General features: G+C 38.6%; 1 protein-coding gene across 2 annotated transcripts in view; it reads right to left on the reverse strand.

Moving 5' to 3' along the window:
* The window catches only part of dcc (DCC netrin 1 receptor), a 1120333-nt gene that overhangs the window by 541139 nt on the left and 558950 nt on the right, over positions 1-20244 (reverse strand). For both annotated transcript variants that reach the window (XM_008117567.3, XM_008117566.3), the window contains exon 4: positions 2-152. In XM_008117567.3, the coding sequence (XP_008115774.2) occupies positions 2-152 (151 nt within the window). The remainder of the gene's footprint in view (position 1; positions 153-20244) is intronic.

Consider the following 20244-nt stretch of genomic DNA (forward strand, 5'->3'; position numbering starts at 1 on the left):
CCTGAATGGAATTGTTTCATCTCCTCTCAGCCATGTAAAGACTGGGGCTGGATAGCCAGAAACACAACATTCCAACACTGCATCTTTCCCTTCTACAACAACCACGTTTGACGGTCTTTGCAGGAAAAATTGTTGCCTGTGCAACCCAGGATCTATGAAAAGAGAAAAATAGTTATTACATAATAATCATACTATTTGTCTTAGCAACAGCAGGGAAGAATACTTAAATATTCTCTATGGGAATCTTCTATATCTATATCATTGGAAGCGGAGAACATATACACACACAATGTAAATCCTCAGCTATTCAATTCTCCTATGCAAAGATGAATGGATGCAGAAGTTTTCTCTCCACTGTGGGATAAAAGTAATATTCCTTTGCAGTATTCCCCCTTTATTAAAGTATCTTGTCATTTGGGAGGAAAATTATTCTGCAGGGTACCAAACATGTAAAGAAAACAGGATTCCTATACTGGAAATTGTATTTTTTGTGCAAAAAAATGTTTTGCAAACCTATGCCACATGTTTCCCCCCCTCAAAGAATAATTTCATTGCAGCATTTCAGCACATTCAGCTCCAGGAGAAAACCTAATTATTGGTTTTCTATTTTTCCTCCTAACCATTTCCGGATTTTGGGAATCTGTTTTTTTAACCTGGGAATGAATAGTTTCAAATACAGGCATAGCTCAGTTAATGAAGGCAGTGCCAAAGAAGCTCCCTTTTTACAAAGCCTTTCAATGTCCTCCCAATCCCCCATTATCTTCCTTATCTGTCTAGCTGGATTTTTTTGTAGTTTTTATTAACACTAGAAGGAGAGCAAGTAAAAACACAGACTTTCAGTGTTAGGCTGCAGCAGAGTGTCTGGAGTAAACAATGCAATTGAGCCTCAACTTGAAAAGGGCAGGATTCCTATCAAGCTCAGTGGTTCCTGATCTTTGTCCTCAGGTGTTTGGGATTTCAACTCCTAGAACCCCAAGCCAGCTTGGCCAACTGTCAAAAATTCTAGATCAATCTGGTTTTCTACCAAACCGCAGCACAAAAGATAATATTAGAATAATAATCGATGCAATTGAATATTATGAGCATAATAATCAAAAAGCAGTAGGCTTTCTTGCACTTGACGCAGAGAAAGCTTTCGATCAATTGAATTGGGACTTTGTAAAATTGCTACTAATAGAACTAGATATGGGTGCTCAATTTGTAAATAGTATAAATGCCATATATAATCAACAAAAAGCTATAATTAGAGTGAACGGGCAAACAACTGGAAATTTCAAAATCAATAGAGGCGCTAGACAAGGATGCCCACTCTCGCCCCTTATTTTTATTCTGGCACTAGAAATTTTATTGAGATCAATTAGGGAAGATAAAAAGTTAGTAGGAATAAAAATAGAGAAGCAGGAAACAAAGGTCCGAGCATTTGCGGACGACGTAATCTGCATAATAGAAAACCCTAAGGATAATATTAAGCTCTGGCTAAATAAAATTGAAGAATTCGGTAAACTAGCAGGATTCAAAATTAATAAAGACAAGTCGGTAATCTTGACAAAGAACATGACACTACAGGACCAGGAAATATTAAAGAATCAAACGGGACTCCAACCAGCCAGTAAAATTAAATATCTAGGCATTTGGATTGCAACAAAGAATAATCGCCTATTGGAGCTTAATTATATGAGAAAATGGAAAGAAATAAAAAAAGATTTAGAAGAATGGAAAAATTTAAAGATATCTCTTCTACGCAGAATTGCTACAATTAAAATGACAGTACTTCCGAAGATGCTCTATCTGTTCAGAAATATTCCTATAATAAGAAACAATCAATTATTTAATAACTGGTATAAGGATATAAGTAAGTTTATATGGAATAATAAAAAGCCCAGAATTAAACTAACGACGATGCTAACCCCCAAAGTAAGAGGTGGGCTGGACCTGCCAGATCTCAAGTTATATCATGAGGCCTGCGCATTGGATTGGATCAGAGATTGGGTTAATCTAAAGAAAGTGAAAATCTTATCATTAGAAGGTTATCATTTAAGAAGGGGCTGGCATGGATATTTATGGCGAGATAAATATAAAATAGAAAGAAATTTTGGTAACCATTTTATCAGATCGGCTCTAATAAGAACCTGGATTAAGTATAAAAGATTCCTTCATGAAAAGACACCGCTCTGGTTTTCGCCACTAGAAGCAAACCAAAGAAGAGAACTAGGTTGGTCTTCCTGGCCAACCTATAAAGAGGTTCTAAATTGGTCAAATACAAAGGAAGGACAACCAGAGATTAAGAAACTAGAAGAAATTCAAACTATTTACAAGAATGTGTCATGGTTTCATTACTATCAATTAAAAGAGAGCTTTAATATAGATAAAAAAGTGGGATTCCATCTAAAAAATGGGTTTTGGGATATAATACTACAAAGAAATAAAAAAGTGATAACCATTTTATATAATAAATTAGTGGAGTGGGCCACGGAAAAAGAAGTGATAAAAGAATCGATGTTAAAATGGTCAAGAGACCTAGATAGACCAATTCTAATAAATGAGTGGGAGGAGATATGGAATAAAAAAATCAAGTATTGCCGGGCTACAGATCTTAAAGAAAATTGGATTAAAACAATTCACAGGTGGTACTTGACGCCCAAAAAAATTGCTTTAATGTATAAAAATATAGATAATAAATGCTGGAGATGCAGAGAACAGGTTGGGTCATACATCCACATGTGGTGGAGTTGTAAAATAGTTAAAAAATTCTGGACAACAATTAATACGGAATGTAGGAAAATTTTAAAAATTAATTTGGAATGCAAGCCGGATCATTATCTATTGGGATTATATAATATTTATGAAAAAGAGAATAAAGTAGAAGCAAAAAACAAAGAGAATCTAGACAAAATCTATACTTATTTAATTACGGCAGCGAGATTAGTAATTGCCAAACACTGGAAAAGCCCAACAACACCAACTAGAGAGATGTGGCTAGACAAAGTACTGGATATTAAAAATATGGATAAGCTAACATTTTTGATCAAAAAAAATACAGGAGGAATAATGAAAGAAACGGACTGGTCATACTTTGAAGAATACATAGAAGAAGAGTTAAGAAGATAAATCAAGCAAGAAGACAAACAGAAGATAGTAGAGCGGAAGTCTACCCCCCCCACCCCCAATTAGGGCTACTTTCCCACCCCAAAATCCACCTACTCCTATGGACCGATCCCTCCCCACATCACCACTCCCTACCCCCCCCATATTCACCCCGAAACCCTTCCCCTTCCCCTTTTTTCCATTCCTTTAGTTGATAAGTGTAAAAAAACCTACAATAAAAATGATTTTAAAAAAAATCTAGAAGCTCAAGTTCAAAACACCTGGAAAACCAAAGACTGGGAATAACTGGAATATTGTGTCCAGTATTAGGCATAGGCACCACTATTCAAGAAGGACATTGAAAACCTGGAACGTGTTCCAAGAAGGGCGACTAAAACAGTAAAGGTTTTGGGAAGTGGCTTTGTCCCAGGTTAACCTGGATCAGCACCATGCAGTGTTTAACCACCTGAGACTGATTCATTTATGCACCAACCTAAGCTGTCAGTGTAGAAATGCCCTTGCTTAGTCTCAAAGATGCTACAAGTTCCCATTGCATACCAGACTAACGTAGTTATGTCTTTAAATCCTGGGCCTCCTACAGGCCCTTGTTGTTTCTTCCAACTGTTATGATCCAGGACTTCAGAACAATTACAGCCATTCTTCTTCTAGCTGTTTTCATCCAAGAAACATTTCAGATTTCTTTTAATACCTCAGAAGTATGCCAAAAATATTGTTGAGATCTTTTTCTTGTAAGTCTATGCTCAATTGTAAACAAAATTTCTTCATTTCTAATACTGTGAATTGCCTAAATGAATGTGTGGATGATTTAATTAACTCAAAGATACATTTTACATCAGTATAATAATATGCTGAAAATGTTTGGGAGTTTTTTATAATCTGCAATCAAACCCACGTTGAAATCTTCAAAACACATTTTTGAACACATTACTTGGTACTGTATAATACTTATGAAAGTGGGATGTTGTATGGAATTTGGTTATGTTTCCTCCAAAATCAATGAATCATGCTTAGTAAGGGAGACACATTTCTCAGTACCTGCTTTGAGCCACATGAAACAGAATTGTTGAAGTTGAATGAGTCATTCAATACACCCATTTATTTTGCTAAGAAATACACAGACTTTTTCTTGTGAATTGTTTTCTGCTATGGTGTATCAAGGCTGTTTTGTTCAGCTGAAGGTAAACTATCATGTCACATCTGCAATTTCCTCTGAAGAAAAATCAACAAACACCACACATCAGGCCAGCTCAAATTTGATTCCATTGTTTGCAGAATAGTGTTCCATACTATCATTTGCGTGAGAGAGATTTTCTTAATGTGACACTGATGAGACAGAATGTCTCCTGCCTGTCATTCCTAAATGTGATTTGAATGAGGAACCAATCGCCTCCTACATCCTCCTGTAAAAACCCCGAGGATGTCTACTGCTGTTCGTTCTGAGCAACATTGCTGATGGAACTCAACAGGTTGCTCTTCAGTGACTTGGTAGCTTATTCAGTTTCTTTATATCAGTGCACTATAAATTGTACTGGTAAAGTCGGTTTCCTTAGAAATCTAGTTTTTTAAAAAGCACCAAATAGTTTGATAATGATTTAGACGAAAGTGGTTTATGAGTGGTCCAGATGTTGGTGAACTGAAGCTTACACCAGCCCTAGCCAGCAAAGTTAATGGTGAGGGATGATGAGAGTTCATACATTGCATTTCACACAAGTATAAATGGACAAGAATTTAATATTACCCAGGCAAACTGGATTGTGATTCCAGGGGTATCAGGAAAAATAATTGTAAAGTATATATTCCTCTTTTTAAAAATAAAAAGCATTACATCTGAAAACAGAAAGACCTCAAAACTTCTCACTTGAACTTTTTTTTTGTAAGGCCTGCCAGAGAGATTTAAAAAAGAGGGTTTCTTTGGTTATTTCAGTAGAAAAACGGATAACAGGCAAACGGTAGGACCTCTGTGTGGAGAAGATGGTGACAGGAGATAGGGAAAAGGCAAAACTACTCAACACCTTATTTACCTCAGTCTTCTAACAAAAAAAATCCATTTTCAACCTGATCAATGTGGAATGGATGAAGTAATAGTGAAAATGCAACCCAAAACAGGTAAAAAAAGTAGTACCTGGCTACTCTAAAGAATTCAATGACCTCTTCACAATACCCTTTTGGGTCATGCCATTCTGCTGGCAATCACCAGCAAAAAGGAAGGTGTGGGGGGCAGCTCATGCTGCCTTGCATGCCCCCTCCTCCCCTCATCACATGGAGGGTACAGGAGAAGATGCTTTGGCACCTTTTCCCTTCCCTCATCAGATGGCAGAAAGAGCGGTAAAGTGCATTGTCCTGCCACCCTTTCTACCATCACATGGGGAAATTGAATGGAAAGTGCAGGTAGCTCTGTTGGAGCTACTCAAACTACACTTTCCTCCCCATAGTGGAGGAGAAAGCCACTCCTCCACTTTTCATTGTGTGATGGGACAAGGCAAACCTCGTGTCTTTGCTGCATTAAAAGCTGCAAAAATGCCCCGTGTGAATAGGTCCCAAGTCTCCAGGGCCAGATGAACTACATCCAAGAGTATTGAAGGAACAATCAAAAGTGATTTCAGAACCACTGGCAATAACCTTTGAGAATTTTTAGAGAACAGGAGGGGTCACAGCAGACTGGAGAAGGGCAAATGTCCCTGTCTTGAAGAAGGGAAAAAAGGAGGACCCAAACAATTGCCATCCAGTCAGCTTGACATCAATACCAGGGATGATTCTGGAACAGACAATTAAGGGGGCAGCCTATAATCACTTAGAAAAGAATGCTGTGATCGCTAAAAGTCAACATAGATTTCTCAAAAACAAGTCATGCCAGGCTACGCTTATCACCTTTTCCGACAGAGTTACAAGTTACAGGACCCCTCTATTCTGTTTTGGTTAGACTTTACCTGGAATACTGTGTCTAATTCTGGCCACAACAATTTAGAAGAGATATTGGCAAGCTGGAAGGTGTTCAGAGGATGGCGACTAAAATGATAAAAGATCTGGAGGATCCCTATGAGGAGCATCTTAAAGAGCTGGATATGTTTAGCCTGCAGAAGAGAAGGTTGAGAGGAGACATGATAGCCATGTTTAAATATTTAAAAGGATGTCATGAGGAGGGAGCAAGCTTGTTTTCTGCTGTCCTGGAGACATGAACTCAGATCAATGTGTTCAAATTACAGGAAAGGAAATTCCACCTAAACGTTAAGAAGAACTTCCTGACTGTATGATCTGCTTAGCAGTAGAACTCTCTGTCTCGGAGTGTGGTGGAGGCTCCTTTTTTGGAAGTTTTTAAACAGTGGCTGGATGGCCATCTGTCCAAGATGCTTTGATTGTGCTTTCCCTGCGTGGCAGGGGGTTGGATTAGATGGTCTGCACATTCTTTCCCAACTGCCCTTTTTTCTATCTATCCATTATGGTCCACTTTATCTAACAGCAACACTCTAGTTTCTGAGCCAGCAGTCAGAGAAGGAAAGTTTCTCAGAGTGGAAGAAATCTGGAACCAACTGCTAGCACAACTTTTCAAGTTATATGGCTTATATAGCTTTGAATGAAATTATTTCAGAGGATGTTTGTTCTTTTATGTTTTCCAAGGTTTTCCATTTCTTTCAAAATAAAGGAAGACTATTATGAAATGGCTCATTTATGGTTCCTTATGCAATGAAAGGTTTAAAGAAAATATACTCAGAAAGAAGGTAAATGTTGTTACTGCTCTGCAAACAGCTATTTCATTCACAGGTGATGGTTCTGTAAGAGGTCAAAGAAAATTGTTATGCATATTATCAATGAAATATTTAGCAGTAGCAGAAGTGCCAAGCTCCTCAGAAAGTTAAAAAAATCCTCTTAGCTGCAGTCATCTCTTGCCTCAATTCTTCCTTCTTTTTACCAGGACTTTTTTCCTCTCTTTCCTTCTTCCCTCCCTAACTCTTTTAACTGCCTGATAGATCGTAGAGCAGTGATTTTCAACCTGTGGGTCCCCAGATGTTTTGGCCTTCAACTCCCAGAAATCCTAGCCAGTTTACCAGCTGTTAGGATTTCTGGGAGTTGAAGGCCAAAACTTCTGGGGATCCAAAGGTTGAAAACCACTGTCGTAGAGACTGCAAAGAGAAATAATATATGGAATTGTCTACAAACCCTTATCACAGGTAATATCCAACACCTTCCTTCAGCTTTGTCTCTAAAGAACTCAGCACTTTTTCTCCCCTCCTTTGCTCTTTCTCTTCTGTTCATTCCACAGCCATTTTTTCTCCTTCTACCGAAGGCCTTTTCTCTGCCTTTTCTTGCCCCTACCTTATTCACTCCACTAGGCATTGGATCTTCTGCTTTAAATACTTCAATGCAGATAGAAAAACACCTTTATTTCTCAACTAGGACAGACCAGGGCTAAAGAGAGATGTATCATATTGAACTGCTTACAGAACCTCCGGGTAAACTAAGGAATGTCTCGGGCCCTCTACCAGATTTTGTCTCTAGGGAAAGTTAGGGAGGCCTGCTTTCTAGAGATTAAAGATGATATTGCAGCCTACAGGCAGATTTTAAATATCTATAATTAATCTCTCTAGATTTTAATTAGCAACAATTAATTAAACAATTTTAAAACAATGCAGCCCTACTCTGAACATCTCTACATTTCTCTGGTCTCCGTGCCAACTATGAAATGACTAGATTTCATGGTCCTGGAGCTCTGGTGCAAACTGACACACAATGTATTTTCTTGTGGAAAAAAAGAGCAAAAGTTATTGTTATTTTTGCTAAGTATATTATCTCACAAAATCCAATTAATTATGTGTTCACTGTAAATGGGATTGTTGTTCAGTGTTTTGGAAATCTAGAAGTGAGCCTAAAGTAAACCTATGCTTCCAGAAGGAGAGATGCAGAATCACAGAATGTATTCACAGAGTCCTAGAAGTAACAAAAAAAACTACATTCATCTGCATCCCCATCTCTACTAGTGGATATGAAATTTTATTTTGTATGATACTTTGACTGCTATGAAACAAGCCAACTTATATATAGCAGAGAGCCCCTCCAATGTGGCTTCAAGGGGTTAGAACAGGCATGGGCAAACTTCAGCTCTCCAGGTGTTTTGGACTTCAACTCCCACAATTCCTAACAGCCTACCAGCTAATTTTACAGCTTGCATAAGGTTGGTGGTAAAACACTTTTGTACCTTTACCCTAAGCAACAGGTAGCAAAGCTGCCTTGTCAGAAAAGGAATCAAGATTGTTTTCTGAAGTGAGTAGATTTGTAGGACTGGAATTCAATGTAAAGATGATCCCTGCTCTGCTAGAAAAGATACTGATCAGAAGATGCAAACTTTTCCTGTGCCTTTGCAATACCTGATTTTTGCCTGATGCTGTTTTTATTGCATGGTAACTTTATAGCATTCCATTACTGTGCTGTTGTTAACATTTTCATTGTAAGCTACCTTGGGAAGGCTTACCCTAAAAGCAGGGTAGAAATAAAATGAAATGAAATTTGTATAAGACCTCATTACTGTAGAGTGATACTACCAAATGCCATATGTTAGGGATTAAGTAGCAGCACTCCAGAGTAACAAAAAGGTTACATTTTTAGGATGTAATCTGCACTATGTAAAATATTGTACACCATGGAAGGAAGAGCCATGAGACTTATATAAATATAATGGTCCTGAAAATGGATTAAACATTGAGAGAAGGGAAAAGGAGGAAGAGGGAAAGGTGGAACAGGAGGAAAAAGAGGAGAGATGCAGAATGTAAGGAAAGCTAGGGTAAAGTGTCCAATGATGTCCATATATCATTGGAATAGATCATCCTCAGTGCTGTAGTTACCATGTTGTTGTGTACCGTCAAGCATTTCCAAGTTATGGCAACACTAAGACAAATGTATCATAATTTTTTTTGGCAAGATATATTTTGGGGGGATGCCTTTGCCTTCCTCTGAGGATGAGAAAATGTGACTTCCCCAAGGTCACCCACTGGGCTTGTATGGCTGAATAAGGATTTGAGCACTGGTCTTCCCAATGCCCAAACCCAAACACTTCACTGGGTCTGTAATTACCATGTCCCTCTGCATTTAGCCTGTAGGTAGGGGATTCTATATAATAGATATCTAAAGGCATATGAAGCGAATGAGGGCTAGTATTCAAGTCTCCTCTCAGCCATGGAGATCCATGGGATGATTCTGGACAAAACATATTCTCTCAGCCTCAAAGGAAGTCAATAGCAAACACCCTCTGAATAAATCTTGTCAAGAAAGACTCACCATAAGGTCACCTTAAAGTCGGAAAGGTCTTGAAGGCCCACAACAACAACATGACAAGGGTTCAGGATAAGGATGGGAAGTCATGTTGCCTGAACAGCAAGATGCTTGTTTGACACTAATGGGATGTAACATGCAGTGGTTTCAGTTGAATGCAGCCAGATACCATTCCTGGCGTTTTCTTTTCAGAGTTATAGAATTAGGGTGAAAATTGCCATGAATGTGGAAGAAACTCCAGGCCTCTTCTTTCAATTCCCTGCTTCAAATGATTCAAAAGCAAAAGTATTTTTGCAGCATACTGGATCTGAAAGAGATAACATGGAAATTGCTGAAATCTCTTGAGAGCCAGTGAGGAAAATGCATGGCTACACAACGGAAGGGTAATGAAACAGGAGAAGCCAAAGATATTTTGCTTCCTGAGCAACAAATGAAGAACACCTGTTCACACACTCACAGAGAGAAAGATAAAGGATGTGAGTCAAGTTACATAGCAGATTATCTTGTATCTGAAAAGACAAATCTTTCTCTCACCACAATCATTAGAAAAGGGCCAACCAGTAAATTATATAAATATCCATGTGCTTCCTTTTCATGTCAGATTGAAATGGACAACTCGCTTTTGGAATAACGGTCAATAAATCCCTTTCTACACATTAATTCTTTTCTTAAGAAGGTTAAATCAGGCACAGTCCTTTCCATGCAAACTGAATAAATGCTTATTAAGGAAATATTTTTGCATATCTGTCAAAGTCTCTCCTCTTCCCAGCCATCCCTCTCTCTTGGTGGTCAATGCAATGTGTGTCCAACCTGGACCAGGAGGTGGTTTCCATGTCAGTGGAGCTGTGAATGGGTGGAAGTGCTAGAGAAGTGATAATGCCCTATGTTTACTAAAAACATGAAGAGAGAATGTGACCCACAGTGCTGTCACCTTCCTGTCTCTGGGCTAGAAATGAGGATTTCAGCATGCTTGGCAAATGGTAGCTTTCACTTGTAGTTTGATGACAGACCATCATTCTGGCAGAAAAGGTTAACATCCTTTTAAAACTACAACACCCATAATGCCATTGCATTGAGCCATGCAGTTAAAGTGGTTCCAAACTGCATTAATTCTACAATGTAGATGCACCCTAAATCAGTGGTTCTCAAACCGTACTTCTCCAGATGTTTTGGACTTCAGCTCCCACAATTCCCAACAGCTGGCTGGGATTTCTGGGAGCTGAAGTACAAAACACCTGGAGGAGCACAGTTTGGGAACCACTGCCCATAGTCTGTGATGTAGATTCTTGATCCATATGTTAGCAACTGGAGTCCGTTAATGCCATTAATGAAAGAGTATGAATCAAAGGGATTTTTAAAACACACACATAATAAAAGATCACATGTCATAATGAACACATTAACTTGACAGCCTAACCTGATCCAAGAGATAACCTCAAGGACTTGAATGTTAATCCAGCCACCTAAAAGAACCCTTCTGGAAACCATGATAGAGAAATCTGTTATTAAAATGATACTAATCTCTCCATATAGAGATCACACTAAAGTGTATAACCACAACATGGGGAAATCATCTAAAAGCTCTGACTTTTTTCCTGCCTTCATGATAAAAGTCAAGCCTGGCTTCACAAAGCCATGTAAAGGATGTGATAAGCAACAGGATAAAGCAATAAGCAGGTAAAAGGATAATCAGATTCCTTCTGTGATCGCAGTCAGAGACTTGTTTTCAAAAATACATTACCAAATTTATGCCTGTTTTATCCACAGCAGGACAAAAATATATATCAAAGTAATATTTCTGAGTTTGGTTGGCTTTTTTCCCCATTCATCCAACTGAGCACCTTGAATTCATATGAGCTCAAAAGTAACTGCTAATTAACTTCACGAATACAGTTTTGTCTGAGATACACTAGAAAGGCTGCCTATTAAAAACTCTTAATTGTTTTAAATGAGATAAACATCATAAATTTGACCATAAAAGGAAATTTCACATTTCCCAAATTTAGGCAAGTTGTATAGCTCTTCATCTTCAAAGCATTCCTACAGTTATAATCAATAGCAGATATTATCATATTCCTCTGGCTATACGTTTGTGTATCCTTAGAAATGGAGGATTTACTATATTATTTGCCACCCTGCTCATTATAACTTCAAGCAAGAACCAGATTCTTGGGACATATTTTGTTTCATCTACATTCCAATAGTATTTCAAAACATATTTTCTATCTTCTGTGTGACATCAATTCCATGGAAATGTGCAATGATTCTCTTTTTGCCCTAGCAACAATGACAATCCAGTCAAAAACGTATTGCTGATATTACAGTTGATTGCTTTGGGGAAGCTCTTATCTAATTTAATTTCACCTAATCTAATGTAGTATTGTTGTTTATACTTAATATCTTTTAATTGTATTGAATGTTTCAATATTAAAGATCTGTATGCCAATTATTTTATGAAGCACTTTTGTATTGTTGCACTTCTATATCTTGTTTATTTATTTTGTATGCAAGAGGCCTAGGGTCTAAGCATTAATAAACTACTACAACAGAAGTAGGCAAAAGGGGAATAGATAATAAAATGAATCAATCGATCAAACTGCAAGTTAGTAAGTACCATAATTTCCATCAAAAGCTCCAAGTTATGTTGATCAATGTCTTTTCTATCCACAGGGCTTTGCTGCATTTTTTTCAGACAATTTTCATTCAGTTTGATGGAACCAAATTAATATGATCTGTCTCAAACCAAATGAAAATAAAATGCCTGTGATTTCCTGGTGGATGTGATCTGAGATGTTTGTAACTACCACAGTGAAAAAATGGCAAAGATATACATCTGAGTGTGTTTCTTTGAACAGTCCTCTGTTAGTTTCCCAGTCTCCCGTGCTTCTATAAAAGCCCAGGATAATTTAACCATTAAGTAATTACTCCCATAGGGTTTCTTTAAATTAAGAAGCCTCGCCAAAACAAAACAAAAATCCTTTATAAGAAAGAATTCTAAAGTGTCATGAGAATGAGTCAGAAAAATGGAAGCCTCTTTAGAAGAACAATCAGACTTGGAAAATATCTCAAGGGATATCTAGACCAACCTCCACCATGCATGAATATACAACTAAAGCATTGATTCCTGAAATATTTGCACCCAATCTTTATTTAAAGACCACTAAACATGAAGAAGGGGCCCCTGGTGGCACAGTGTGTTAAAGCGCTGAGCTGCTGAACTTGCGGACCAAAAGGTCCCAGGTTCAAATCTTGGAAGTGGAATGAGCGCCCGCTGTTAGCCCCAGCTCCTGCCAACCTAGCAGTTCAAAAACATGCAAATGTGAGTAGATCAATAGGTACCGCTCCAGTGGGAAGGTAATGGCGCTCCATGCAGTCATGCTGGCCACATGACCTTGGAGGTGTCTATGGACAACGCCAGCTCTTCAGCTTAGAAATGGAGATGAGCACCAACCCCCAGGGTTGGTCACGACTGGACTTAATGTCAGGGGAAACCTTTACCTTTACTTTTTTAAACATGAAGAGTCCACTGTGACCACCAACTCAGCAAAACAGTTTTACTGTAGCAACAGAAAACAAGCTCCTTCAATGTTTTGCTTGACATCCCTTCTGATATTTAAAGATGGCTATCATGCCACCTTTTAGCTTTCTCTTCTGCAACTTAAACATTTCCACTTTCATCAGGTGTTGCTTGTAGGACTTGATTTCCAGAACTCTGATCACCCTTCTCTGGACATATTTCAGCTTGTTGATCACCTTCTTGAGCAATGTTACCCTTCTCAGAAGAACAAACCCCAAGGCGGGTCTGGTATCAGGTGGCCCATCAGATGTTCTTTGCAGGTGTAGCAGTGACAACCAGCATAGTCAATAATTGGGAATGGTGGGAGTTGCAATGCAGCCACATCTGGAGAACTGCCTAATACCAATTTCCCACTCTGTCAAAAAGACAGATTTTGGCACATATGTGGTGTTTCTTGTCTCTGGGGTAGATATAAATTTTAATGCATTATCCATTGCAAATGGTATCCTAACCTGCAAAATTATTTCTATAATATATGGTTCACTAATATCAGGTATCCCTGTGTGTTGGGGGGGGGGCAGTCTTGAAATGTGTTCGCTGCTAATATGGGGGTTGTACTATGTTCTTTCTACTTTTTGCTACAAAGAGATTATTAAAAGAAAGAACCAGAATTTCAAGATTTGCTTCACAGATGGTACATTTCCTTGACTGTTTACATTTTCTAACTGGTTAAGCTTTTCATCATTCAAACAAGACTCTGGGAAGTCTATCATGGTATTAGATTAAAATTCATTTTTCTATCATTGTGGCTAGAGGTTTTTCATTTCATTCAAATGTGAATCATCTCTTTTTGCTATAACCGAATTGAATGATGAATAACATCTGGTGCACAGATCCAAAATACAATCTTTTTTTTTCAAGTTTTACCTGCCTCTCAGTATTCATTAATGTGTGTGTGTGTGTTTAAAAACACATAGAAAATGCATTACTATAAAATTTCCACATTTTAAGGTAATCCTAAGAATTTAATTTGGTGTGGGCATACAGAACATTATTCTGTTTCAGGTGCATTTTCAACAGAGCAGGAATAAATGGAAAATAAGAAATGTTTACAGATATACTCCCCTAGCTGAATTCAATTCAAGATGTTCAGCCATAAAGGACAGATTTTTCACTGATTACCATCTCTTCCTTTGACAAACTCTCATGTAGTTCCCTGGTTCTCTCAAAATGCAGAGGTTGGCAAATATCATTTCTCCTCTTGTTTCTCTGGTGATAACTTCCCATGGAAGAAAGAATTATCTGTTCATGGGAATAGTGTTGCCATGTGGGATGGTGAACTACTTTGGAATTTAGCATCTAGGAGCTATCCTAGATGCTAAACTCTATACCTAAAACAAATTCAGCACCTGGGATATCTCCTTTAAAGAACCAGAACAGATTTATCAATCTACTGACATTAGAGCAAGGCAAGTGCAAGATCTGGCTTTTAAACACATCCACCATTCATCCCACTACTGTGCAAAGTGAGTGCAACAGCAATGGAAAACAATTTTCAGGATAAAACAAACTGCAAACAGTCATTAAAACATACAGAACATACAAAAATAAACTCACCAAAATCAACATGCAATCCATTTTGCACATAAAGTAGCCTGGAAACAGCACAAATAACATAAATGACAACACCAATAAAAAGTCCTTGAAAAAGTATTAAAACCTTGCTTTAAAAGCCATGGGTGCCTTTTCATATAGAAGCTTTTAGCTTACAGTGTCAAATTTGCAAAGCTCAAGTAAAGGAAATAGAGGGGGAGGGGGGAAATGTGAGAAATCAGTCTGATGGAAGACAGAACATTTACCTGACAACAGAAAAAAGAACAGAAAATGAATACTGCTGGTCATTGTCAGTTTTATTATTTACTTTTTCCCATTTAGCAGAGAATGTAATATTTTTCCACTCCTGTTCTATAACTTGGGATAGACTCAAAACAAAAATAAATATGCCATTCCTAGAACCAGTGGATTTGGTGGAGAGATAGTGCTGGAAATACTGACTGTGATTGGCTGGACTGCCCTGATCTCATATAAGGCTGGTGATAACAGATGTCATGATCTAGAAGTCAAGATACAAAGACAACAGTGGATGGACTGGCTGAATGCATAGCTTCTCTATTGCCACCTGAAAAATACAACCAGTTTGGCTAATCCTGAATACAATGTTGGTGGTTTTGAACCTGTCCCTTGTTTAGATCTCTCACAAATGCATTCTGAGACTTACGACCTTATCAGAAATGCCAGACAAAGTGTCCCACTTCGTCTGACTTCTCATGAGGAAAGTGGGAGCAGCAGGGCAAATCTCTCACCCCACACACAACTCCCTCTCAGGATGCTTTCACTATCACACAGAGAAAGTGTTGCCCTCACGGGGAGCCCTATGGGAGATGGCACAACACGGGAAGCCTTCTGTGTTGGGATGAAAGCATCTGGCAACGCTTTCACCCTGGTTGGGGGTGGGACCTATGCCGGAAGTCACACAAGATCGTGTGATGCCTGCCATCAGTCTCTTCCCCCAGTTGGGGTGAAAGCATCATAGGATGCTGATTTCACCCTGTCTGAAGAAGTCATAACTTGTTCTTCACCAGTGCCTTCTCACTAGCCTGTTTCATCCAAGAGTGATGCCTATCCAAGACTTCAGATATAATGTCAGGTGAAATGCTCATGCTCCTGAAGTATGTCCTTCAGGGACAAGGCCATGATCTTGTTTCAGATTTGTGAAATAATTCAGCATAGGGAATTAAAAATAATGCTGACTCTTTAATATAAGGTTTCAGGGTCTGTCTACACAGACAAGCCATCATACTTACCTCATACTGACCACTTTCCTGACACATTATGTTGTTGATAATTTGCATCACAAGAAGTTCTTTGGTCCTTAAACCACTTTGTTTTTACTTTATATTCTGTCCAAAGATCCACATGATTTCTGGGTTTTGTGTGTGACTGTGTGACTGTCTCCAATAGGTGGGTTTCCATTGCAGCTGAAGGAGGAGTTAAATGTGACACGCTGAGTGATGGGAACAGACAAGACCAAGCATATTTATTTATTTATTTATTTATTTATTTATTTATTTACAGCATTTATATTCTGCCCTTCTCACCCTGAAGGGGACTCAGGGCGGATCACATCACACATACAAGGCAAACATTCAATGCCTCAACATAGAACAAAGACAGAGACAAACGCAGCTCCGAGCTGGCCTCAAACTCATGACCTCCATGTCAGAGTGATCTGTTGCAGCTGACTGCTTTATAAGCCTGTGCCACAGCCCGTGCCACAGCCACATATCATGTGATTGTTCCTGCCATGAAGTGTTCAGACTCCAGATTGAATTTTTAATTTTAATTTGACACTAATACTTCTTTAAGGAAATTGTATACAGATATCACAAACTAGTATATTGGTGTTAGTGTACCTCCACATAATAGGATAGATAAAAGCACTACAGGCTGAAATATGTTTTTACATGCATAATGGGAAAGGGGAAAAAATAAAATAAAAGTGGCAACCACTGTACAACCACCAGTCGTACAAATGAGAAGGGATTTCCAAAAGCAAGCTCATATTGAGGTGCATTTAACCATGGGACAAGTGTGACCACCTAAAGATGAACTCATGACAATGTGTTGCCTGTATGTGCTTCTAACAATACAAATGAGAAGTCTATGTGGATCGGGAAAGTGTAGCATGAATAGGATTTTTTTCACATGTAGACAGGCGCTCATTTCCCTTTAGTGTTTGTCAGAGCAAGTCTTGAGCTTAGAGCTCTCCAAAGTGCTGAAACCCTAGCTGTGTTATGTATGGCTCTACAGCTTTGCCCTGAAGGTTGATGTTGAAAGTAGGGAAGCTCAGCATCAAAGCCTGACTCTGCCATTGGCAGGGCAGTAAACTGGTGTAGAAGAAGAAAGCAGGAAGATTGGAGAAACAGAAAAAGAATGAGAGGCTAATTGAATGACAGACTGGAATTTCTAGAAAATAGATATGTGATCAGTAACTGGAGAGGTAAATAATAGTTATTTCTTTGAAATAACCAAAATATCTAATAACAGGTCTCCAGTTCTTTTGGCAGTGACTCAGAGGGAACAGAATAATTTTACCCCTCCTTCCATAATGCCAGATTTGTCTGCCAACCTTCACAGTAATGGAACCCTCCACAATCACATCAAAGAGCACGGAGTTCAGCTTGTTGCATGGGCCTCTGGAGATCAATCTCCATCTTCAAATAAATTCAGAAGCAAATTACACAGCACTCGTAAGACTCTTGCTGTGACCCATGTCTGAACTACACACATCTTAAGCAAGGAACAGCAAACCCAGATTGATCACACAAGTGCAAATTTATTTAATAAGAAGCAGACAAAACTCTTACCTGGCCGCAAGCCAGTGTGCTTGACAGGAGGGAAGTCAGCAGTTTCCTGACAGCTATTCATTCTTGCACTTATGACTCAATTATTCTTGTGACTTCACTTAGAGCAATTTCATGTCTAAGTGATGTGCCTCCAAAGGACACATACCATGTCGATGTTTGTTTTTATTCACCTTCGAGCCTATCATTAATGGTCATATCTGTAGGTGAGCCAATTTGAGGGGCAGTTCTGATATCCTACCTCAATTTGACATGAGAAACAGCATCTCAAGCAAAAGGAATGGTGGATTTGGACATTATTCCTCCATAAAAACATCAAGGTAATTTTGACCCTTCCCGCCCCCCCCCCCCCAAAAAAAAAAAGTCCAGCAAGATTAAGCACATTGCCCAAAGGGGCACCATGTATATATACCTAAGCTGCAGACAATAAATCTGAGCTTACAGTTAATTGCTAGAAGAAGGCAAATAGCACAACTCCCATACAGTAACTACCCACAGTTTTGCTTACCTACATCCTACTAAATATGTACTCTCTAAGAATGTTCTAGGTCCTCCAGGTGATTCTATGGTATGCTTCCAACTCTGAATTGTATACAAAGTCAATTGAGTTCAAAATATTGCACAAGGCTAGCAAGGTTTTTCTCCATTTTTGTACCATTCATTACCCTGCACCAATCTCTCCATTGCAATTCTTTTAGTCAAGACTAAAGAAATAGAGAAAACTGTCCTTTATGACTATACAAGGTTATTACTTAATGGGGAATTAATAGTTTCACCTAAAGAGCCAGATGGTTCGGTTTCTTTAGCTTTATACATAAGCACTAATCTTTTAAATGCTTTGGTGGGGAGGGAGAGACCAAAGACATTAATTAATGGGAAATTTATGTTTTTTGCTGCTTGATTGACTTGTAATATGTGTTACTTCTCTGAACAAAAACTTCTTAATAAGCCACAATGGTAAAAAGAATGTCCTGGCCTATTTCATCATCTGTGAAGGAGCCTCCGGTGGCCTAGGGGATAAAAGCCTTGTGACTTGAAGGTTGGGTTGCTGACTTGAAGGCTGCCAGGTTTGAATCCCACCCGGGGAGCTCCTGGATGAGCTCCCCCTATCAGCTCCAGCTCCATGCGGAGACATGAGAGAAGCCTCCCACAAGGATGGTAAAACATCAAAACATCCGGGCGTTCCCTGGGCAACGTCCTTGCAGACAGCCAATTCTCTCACTCCAGAAGCAACTCAGGTTGCTCCTGACACGGGAAAAAAAATCATCTGTGGGATGTCTGTTTGGATTGTCTTGTTGTTGTGCATCTTCATGTTGTGTGTCCAATCTATGGTGAACCTTCAGAGAACCTATTTTATAGAGTTGTGTGTGTGTGTGACCAAGTACATAGCCAGAAAAATGGGGGGGGGGGGGGTCTTCAGAGGTGTTTGATCATTGTGCAAGACAGGTAGAGAATTACAAGCTCTACAATTAACCCGCCCAAAAACAACAACAAGGAGATATAATATAGATTTAGGCCTGCATATGTCATTAACAGGATGTCAGCCATGAACAAAATGCCCCACAGTTATGTGTTCATGGATATTGCTAGCTATAATAATGATGCCCATTTAAAACTGCAGAAATACACCAAAACTATTTTTCATCATACCATTGAACCAACAGCAGATGTAATGTCTGACAACATTTTAGATATACAGTATAGCATATATTTGAATAACTTTTGCCCATGGGGCTTAATCATTATACATTATCTTGCACAGTGAGTAATAATATTTTCGGCACTTATCTCAGTGTGTGTGTTTAAGTTGGATAATGTGAAATAATATATATTAATAGAATTCCTAGCCAGGCACGCAATCCTCTTATTCACAATGCAAATGGAAAGGAGGAAGGAAAGTTGTTGAATGGGCAGGCTCCTAACTTTTTAGTGAGCTTAGAAACACTATGATTTGTAACAAAAGTAAGCCCTCACTGTCAGTTTAGTGTGAACCCTTTCTCATGTGCTGCTATGGTTCACTCAATAGCATATACAGAAGAGTCTTTGTCAGTTAGTTATACTCAGTATTATACAAAACGGTTACTTCTAGTCACAACCCTGTATTTTTGCTCCTAGTCTAGAACTGTAGTATTTTCCCTATCCCATTCTATAAGCCATGGGGGAGATGCAAGAATTTCCATCTTATCCAGATTAGAGGAAATCAATATAGTTGGATTTACTTTTTCAACTATCTCATTTTCTGGAAACAATATGCTTGTCCACCTCTGAAACCAGGTGGTTTATGGTAGACTTATCTATCTTTTTTTAGGAGCTTGATCTGATAACTGTTCATTTGATGACCAGACTAAACACTATCTCCTTTCACATTACACCATGATGGACAACCTTTCCAGGCCTACACAGGCCTCCTAAACATGAAATGGCTACAATTTCCTTCCAACCCCAATTTTTAAAAGGAATTATTAACCAAAAAAAATCACTTGTACCCTTCAAGGAATATGAGAAAATTTTGACAAGTACTGGGTTCTTCAAGGCATGTTTCAGATTCAGGAAAACTATATTTTTCTAAACAAGAAGTGATCAAATAGGAAGTTCTGAAAAATGTTACCTGGGACTCAAAACAATGCAGAGCTCCAAAAACTTTGGTGAATTTTTTCCACAACCCATAGAGGACATTGGGAATTCAATTAAAATGGGGTGCATGAAACACTTTCAAAAACACTTCCATAGTGTTTTTGACATATCCTCGGGGTCAATAGATATCAGGTCTCCAGTGAACTCCACTATATTTGAGCTTTCCCACTTATGAATCTGGGTCTTGGGGGGGATTGTATCCAAATATAGCTTGCCAAGTCATTCAAGTCATTGGCAGATTGAGATCTTCCATGTACTCGATCAGGGCACCTGTTTCCCCATAGCAACACAATATTTATAACT

This window comes from Anolis carolinensis, chromosome 2, assembly GCF_035594765.1.
Source record: "Anolis carolinensis isolate JA03-04 chromosome 2, rAnoCar3.1.pri, whole genome shotgun sequence".
NCBI classification, from domain to species: domain Eukaryota; kingdom Metazoa; phylum Chordata; class Lepidosauria; order Squamata; family Dactyloidae; genus Anolis; species Anolis carolinensis.